Source organism: Antrostomus carolinensis, unplaced genomic scaffold (genome assembly GCF_000700745.2).
Source record: "Antrostomus carolinensis isolate BGI_N321 unplaced genomic scaffold, ASM70074v2 scaffold31416, whole genome shotgun sequence".
Classification (NCBI taxonomy): domain Eukaryota; kingdom Metazoa; phylum Chordata; class Aves; order Caprimulgiformes; family Caprimulgidae; genus Antrostomus; species Antrostomus carolinensis.
The window spans coordinates 1-7970 of NW_010323051.1; the positions used below are offsets into that span (position 1 = coordinate 1).

The 7970-nt window shown below is 39.2% G+C and overlaps 1 protein-coding gene across 1 annotated transcript in view; it reads left to right on the forward strand.

Annotated features, from left to right (window-relative positions):
- Positions 1-28: 28 nt before the first annotated feature.
- LOC104526910 (anillin) overlaps positions 29-7970 on the forward strand; it is a gene marked incomplete at its 3' end in the record, with an annotated part of 18304 nt that continues 10362 nt past the window's right edge. The window contains exons 1-5 of the mRNA XM_010170488.2: positions 29-119; positions 4156-4335; positions 4713-4997; positions 5395-5741; positions 6445-6667. Of these exons, the coding sequence (XP_010168790.2) occupies positions 29-119; positions 4156-4335; positions 4713-4997; positions 5395-5741; positions 6445-6667 (1126 nt within the window). The remainder of the gene's footprint in view (positions 120-4155; positions 4336-4712; positions 4998-5394; positions 5742-6444; positions 6668-7970) is intronic.

The following is a 7970-nucleotide window of genomic DNA, read 5'->3' on the forward strand; positions in this document are numbered from 1 at the left end:
CTGCCCGGGGAGGACAGAGGGGAGGTTCATGGAAGGGTTTGCCAAGGAAAGGCCCTTTTCTAAGCCAGGCTGTGCGTTTCCTGGCGCTTTGCTGTCTGCCGTTCGTGTGCCTCTGGCAGGTAAGGTTTTGGGCTGAAGCAGAAGGGGCCCTGGAAGCCGAGGGGAGCGGGATCGACTTGGCTAAAGGCCGAGTGTAACGTTTGCCCAAAGCAACCACCATCTGATTAAAAATGCGTCCTAGTGGACATTATTTCCACCTACCATTGGTCAATTTCCTTGGCAGACACAGTTCCTCATTTTCTTCTTTAAAAAGAAGTCGTTTGTTAGGGTGGATTTGCCTGTGTGTGCTTGAGTTTTACACAGGCAAAACTGTAACAAAGTGAATGGAATTGACCCCTTTTAATCTATATGATGGTTGGATGTTTCTTAAAGTTGCTGTACTCTGATTTTATGTGTGAGGTGTGAAGCTGTGTGTGGAGCTATCTTGTGACTGCTTTGAGAAATGTCATGGTAAAAACAGCCTTCAATCCACAGCCTACCTAAACAAAAACCTAAACTACTTAAAAAAACAAATCGAAATCAAATATGTTGGTGAAATACTCTCTCCTCTGCTTGAAAACAATCTGTATATCAAACTGGCATACTTTTAAATAAATTGAGTGCCCAAAATAAGGTGACTGCACAGATCTGATTTTTAAAACTGAACAAAAGGTATTGATCTGGACATACTTACTAAACGGGTTATGCCAAAGCAGATTTACCCTACCCCCGTATAAAGGCTTGTTAAGAATAAACATCTAAAACCTCCTTCCTTAATTGGTAGTGAGTGACATGATCTGACTAGTCTTAAATAAACTTCGAGTCCACACTACTTAAGTTTAAAACGGTTTTGCATGCTGGGAGATATTCCAACCTCAACACACCCTCCTTGCAGATAACTGACTTTGGAAAGCTGTGGCCAACTGTGAGGCCACTCCTCAGAGTAAACTTAATTCAATTGTTGGCTAGTGCTGCAGAGTGCCTAAAATGTTGCCTTATCAAGAATGTTTTTGCTGTGGAGGACATTCCCCTGTTATGTAAAAATCTGACCAATATTAGTCTATTAGTATTGAAGTTTAATAACTTTCCTAAAGTTTTCTGACAAGGAAGCTTTTTACCACCAACTATGAAGGTTTTATGTTCTGATTTTTTTTTTTTCTTTTAATACAACCTTTCCTTAGCTTAACTATTTTTGGGTAATCTTTGTCTACAAACTACCCTACTCTGTTATTTGTAGGGAACTGGTGAGGCATTGTGAGTGATTATGTAAAGCAGTGTAACTCAAGCCTTAATTTGCCAAAACATGCTGTTAATTCAGTTTTTGCTGAACACTTTACAGTAGCAAATTTTGTCCTGGTCTCGGTGAATTTAAGTTCAAATAAATCTTGCTGTGAGATTCAGTGGAGCACTTTCAAGTAAGAGTTCTGAAATAATGGGTTTTTTTATTAATCTTGCAAGCGAAACCTAATAACTTTCTGAATCTCAGCCAAATTATTAATACAGAATGCACTGAGGAGATGGTGGAGTGGATACTGTTTTTAGGATCACAATGAACGTACTGTTTGTCACTCTTGGTTGATAGCTGATTGTATAATTCACCTTCCTCTCACAAAAGGTTTTATGTTTAGTATAGCAGAATGTTAGCAATTAGGTTATCTTATACTTTGAAGTACTTAGTAGCATTCATAGAGCAAAGTATGGCTTCTTAGCATGGTGGGTGACCAAAGAGAAGTCAGTGATGCAGTTGCTCAGGGGAAAACTTGTGTATGTGAAGTAATTTGAGGTTAACTGTTCCTTCAGTGTCACGGATAAATTTTCTCCCTGTGCTGCATTCTGCTAGTAAAGCAGAGTAGCTAAAACAAATTCTTGTAATCATGTGTGGGCCTGAGTATCTTCTCTAATGCTGCTAAATACATATTTAAAAACATACTTTTTAAAAAAAAAAAGCAAGATTGTTCATCAACAATTAAAGTGGGAAGGCCTTTTCAGAACACTTGGAGAATGTTCTTGTAGCAAATACCCTGCTGATGAACTTGAAAAGTTGAGTCTCGAGTTCTGGTGACTGGCTTACTCATCATGCGTAATAGCAGAGTTTGAATTACAGCAGTTGCATGGAAAATTTGAGATACAAAAAGCCAATAGGAGCTGGAGTTGAACACCAGAGGCGTGCGTTCTTGGGAAGTGACACCCTCTCTGTAACAACTGAAACTCCATTTCACTGAACTAACAAAACAGAAAGGAATGTGGCTGCATCTGAGTAGCATTGTAGGAATACCACTGTGGAAGATATAATCAACTTTGGGCAAGAAGAACAGTGAATTTATATAGCCTTTAAGTTTTTATTTGTGTGGGTATTACCTGCACTTTGTAGCTCTGCCTTTTGTAGGTTGAAATAAGGAAATTTGATTGATAGGTGCAACTACCATGGAACTTGCATTGAAGGCACTCCTGGCATTCCATGTATCTTCCCCCCCCAAATCCTCCTCTTCTATAGAAGTTCCAGAAGCTGATTTTTGCTTTCACAAAAAAAGCTGTTGAGACTGACATTCTATTTGTCCTGTGTTGCCCCACAATGGAACATTGTTGAAGACTTCAGCCTTAGACAGTTAAAAATGTGAAATGTGTATTTAATTGCTCTGCAACAGGACAGATAATGGCTGGCACAGTTCTCACAATAATTTATGTGCCACCAAACAAGTGCAGTTTATATGCTTCCCTCTAAAGGCCTTTAGTTCAATCACAAAATTTCTTGTCTTAAAGTGCCTTAAAACCTAGATCAAAGGAGTAATTAAGTAACCTTTAGATGTAATCAAACTGAGGTGTGATGATTTATGAATGCAGTATTTAAAAAAAAAAAAAAGAAAAGAAAAAAAACCCACAACCTATTTCAAACTTGGATGCTGTAAGGAATCACTTTCTATTGGTGTGGAACACTTACTAAAACAGCTGCTTTATATGGAATATGATGGTACTCAAATTTCCAATGGATATGGAATGAAAGAGAATGTTGTTAGGATGTTGTTATATCTTTATATATTCTTCTGTATACAGATATATTGTGATAAATAGACTGTTTATTCAGACAAGCAGTTAAAACATGAGTCTGTTTGTAAAACTTAAGCTTAAGGAAGAGAAACACATATTTTGATTTAGAAGGTGTAATAGCAACATTTCTTTTTTAACAATCACACATTTAATTAATTGACTTTATGACCCTGTGACAACCACTTCAATGTTGTTTATTTTATTAGAGGGTTAGTGCCAATCAAGTGACTTGACCACATGCTTTAGCAATGTGTCAAAAAAACCTACAAGCAAGATTTGACAGTTCAAGACTCATGTGATGATTCAGTAAAAAAAAAAAAAAAAAAAATTTCAAACCAAATGTACTTCAGGGTCTATAGATTTTTTTTTAATTTATTTTGCTATTGCTTGTGTCTCTTTAACCTGTTTTCCTTTGAAAGCCAAGCTAATGGGAGACACTGGTTGATTGAATGACCAGAACTTTGGAACCTACTGGCTAGCTTCACTACTTCTTAATAAAAGGGAAGGTGTCTCAAACTGAACTGCTTCATCAGTTTTCATTGAAGTTTGTGGCTCTGTGAAAAGACCCAAACCTTTGCCTTTGTGAAGAAAATGCTACAGCCAAAATGTCTGTCTGGTAGATCAAATCACTGCAGGTAACCTGCAAACATGTCCTGATCAACCAGATAGTGAGAAGGTAGCTTGGAATGTGCTGCAGTGTCAGGAGTCACCTGTTATCCAACAGGTACTTGCTGACAATGGGAGAAGCTGTGGATATTGCAATGGTGAAATCAAAGTACCGACATCAGGGGTTATGGCAGGGAGAGAAAGGAGGCAGACAGAAAAACCATATAGTTGGCAGTGTAGAAAACATGGTTTTTGTTCTTCTTTCAGGAGGGAAGAGCCAGTCAGAAAAACAGACACTGACTAATTTGTTGCATTGTATTACAGTAGATGGGTTGGTAACACGAGAGAGCTGCGTTTGCCTTCACGATGAATTTCTGCTCTTGTGTATCTTGATACGTGCCATATGAGATTCACACATTTTTAATTTGAACTTTTACTAGTTAACACATTTATTGCAATGCATAGTAACGCATGATTTACTGACTGCTCAGAAACTCCTTGAGAGAACCCGTGCCAGGAGAGAGAACCTGCAGAAGAAAATGGCTGAGCGGCCCAAGATGGGAATGAGACCGACAGCGCAGACCAAGAGGGTCAGAGAGCCTTTATTAGAAACTGGTAACCAGGCACCTCTTCCTGACGAAGAAGGTATTTTGTAACAAGTTTATTTAATGAAGTTTGTCGTTTGATGCAAGTCCCATCTCCTTTATTCTAAAACCCCTAGTGTTTATCTTAAACTCAACAGCCATGGATGCAGTTACCTGACCACTAGGACTGAGCATGGCTAATGTTTAGCTTAACCTGGGAGCAGATGCTCTAAGTAATGAGGAAGATATTTAAAAATAATTGTATAATGCCAAAGATGGTGCCTTGTCCTTGGTAGAATTTGGGAAGGGCAGTTTTTTGGGAGGTGTATCAGGGTATTTGTAAATCACAGCTTTATTTACATTACAATATTGTACTTTCTCTGAAAATATTTTAGATTTTTTGGATACTAATTTGCTTGAATATTCTAACCTGTACAGTGAAACCTGTTACAAAGCCATCACCATCAAAGAGGCTCTGCCCTGACAATGTGGAGACTCAAGCTTCCAGTTCAGAGAACATACAACCAGTTCCTTCAGGTTCCACAAGCCATCATTCTCCCGAGGTGACTTCAGAGTTGCATGTAGCTGCTTCTAACAGGGATTCATTGGTTCAGCCCCTTGAGAAAGGAAAAGCAAACACGCAGTCAGGAACTCCTGCGGTCCTTTCAGTCAAAACACGCATGCAGAGACTGGCAGAACAGCGACGCTGCTGGGACAGCGAGGGTATGTTTCACTGGCTAAGCAGTATTTTTCCAGTGTTTGCATTGATGATGTTTGCTAGCAAAAGACAAGTTTGTGTGTGTGCATGCTGATCTTTTCATAAAGAATTCTTGGACAGCACTGTGGAAAGCCTGAAATAATGAAACTGTTGACTACAGCTTAATTTTATACATCTTTTCCCTACTAGTGTGATGCCTTGCTCATCATAACAGTGATGTAAAACCAGTAAACTGCTTGGTTAAAAATGTGTTGGCTTTGTAATGACCTTTAACTTAACTTGATGAGTCTCAGTGCATTGAGAGCTAGTAGCTAACTGTTGATAAACTCAACATATAGCAAAAGATGCAAATATATCTCAATATATTTTATTAGCAAAATCAATGTGTTTTCTTCTTTCCAGATCCCTCTGAATGTGTTCCTCTGTCTCCCCTCCAGTCAAAAGATCTGTGTGTTTCTCCACCTAAGCAGCCGTCTAATGCCCTGGCAAGTGACACCCCTATTGGGAGAAGAGGCCGTTTAGCTAACCTTGCTGCTACAATTGGTTCCTGGGAAGATGACCTAAGTCATCCATCTGCAAAGCAAAACAATGCACAAGAACAGCCTGGCACTACTTGTTTATCCAAATTGTCCACTACAAGTGGAGCATCTGCTAGAATCAATAGTAGCAGTGTAAAGCAGGAAGCTGCACCCTGTTCTCAAAGGCTTGTTGAGGCTTCTTTTAATAAACCAGCGAACTCAAAGGTAGCGGTGAGTGTCTGATTTAGTTGCTGATTAAAAATTGATTTGAGTATCGGGGAGGGGGGAGAATGTTAATGTGTAGCTCTTTAATCTGAATTTAAAGATTTGGTGTGAGCAGTCTCCCTCTATTTACAACTTTTGCTTTATTGCAGTCCCACGTGCCCTTTTTTAAATAGCAGACCTGAAACAGCTTAGAATCCCTTTTGTTGAGGCTTAAAGTTGAGTGTACTTATAAGTCTTGTAAAAGTTGATGTCAAAGTAATTGATTGCTACTCTTTTGACCATCAGAGGGAGGCTTCTTACATAGATATTGGGTTTCACACTGTAACTTCATATAGTTGATTGACTTAAATTGTAATTGTTATTGCTGTGTAAGAATTCAGTCAGAATGCTGAAACGAGTAGTACCAGATACCTATTGCTCAATTTATGCCATTTATGAAATGGCAATATCTGCCACGTGCAGTCTTGTTTAGGGAAACATGGGAAGATACCTAAAGTAGCTGGCAAAAGCACCTGGAATCAAATCCTGAAACAATTTTAAATACTGGATTAAAAAAAAAAAATTACAAAAAGCTTGTAACACTTGTTCTCAGCTTTTTCTGTTGTTGATGGAATCGGTGTGTTATGCTATAGTACGCTATGCAGAATGCTTTCATTCTTTTTCCTCTTGAGAGAATAAGAATGCAGTTATTTCTTTTTCCCTTGTTAAGGATCCAAATAATTTTGTAACACAATCCTCAAGAGGCGCTGTTCCCTGTTCTAAGGAATCTGAAGTACGACAACCGCTAACAGAGAATCCCTGCAGCCCTCGGAAGGCTGAACAGTGTACACAAACAGCAAAATCAGCTTTGCCTCAACCAGTTCAGTCCAAAGAAGAGCCAGTCAAAGGAACACATGTACAACTTGAACCTAAGGGTAAACCCACAACACCAGGTAAGCTGTTTTTCAGCTTCAATAAATGTTCATTCAAATTAGGCTTATGTGTCCTGTGTTAAAAACTATGTATCAGTTAAGAATTTATGGTAACGTATCAGATAATGCCTATTTCCTGCTGTAATTTGAGGATCAAGTCCTGAAGAGGTCTGTCATAATTATCATAAATTGTACAGCTTCCATATTTTGCAAGTTCATTTTCCTGGACATGCTTTGGGATCTCTTGAGAGCAAAATCAATCTAACTTTTCTCTCTATGTAAAAATGTATCCTACTAACATGAGTTAATTTAGACTACTCAGAGCTTCTTTCAAATTGTTGGATACTATGAGGTAAAGGGTCTGCATACATTAGAAGAAATCAAAGTGAAATGCCACATAGGTGCTCTGACTTTGCACAGGATGTTTCTTTTCAGTGATAGCATTCCTCTAGAAACAACTGATCATCCCTAGTTTTAAATTCAGCTGCTTGTTGGGTCAGGAACTGGGACTAACACCCGAACTTGAAATGATGACCAGTAGAGCAAGTGTGAGTCTCTAGATATGCTGACAATAAAAGACAAGCTCAGTAAAGTGGGGTGAATGCCAGACAATGTATCTGCCTTATGTACTAGAATGCTCACTTACCTGAAGGATGCAAGTGAGGCTGGTTGTAGAGAAAACACTGAGAAAGCAAACCAGTTCAACTAACTGGTGGATCATGTGTAGACTCTAGTTAAAGAGAAGGACATCTATTTGCTCTAATTTGCTGCTTTATGAACTTTAGTGTTCTGTTACTGTGGTGATTTTCATTTCATGTTTAGCTTATAGAAAGAATCACAGAATGTCAGGGATTGGAAGGGACCTTGAAAAATCATCCAGTCCACTCCCCCTGCCAGAGCAGGAACCTAAATGAGATCACATAGAAAGGCATCCAGGCGGGTCTTGAATGTCTCCAGAGAAGGAGACTCCACAACCTCCCTGGGCAGCTTGTTCCAGTATCTGTCACCCTCACTGTAAAGAAGTTCCTTCTGAAGTTTAAGTGGAATCTTCTGTGTTCCAGCTCACACCCATTGCCCCTTGTCCTACCATTGGGCATCACTGAGAAGAGCCTGGCTCCATCCTCCTGACATTCGCCCTTAACATATTTATAAACATTAATTAGGTCTCCCCTCAGTCTTCTCTTCTCCAAACTAAAGAGCCCCAGCTCCCTCAGCCTTTCCTCATGAGGGAGATGCTCCACTCCCTTCATCATCTTGGTGGCTCTTGAATAATGGAATAAGATCTGTAAAGGAGGCGGCTTAATTGCTTCATTGACAACCTTCA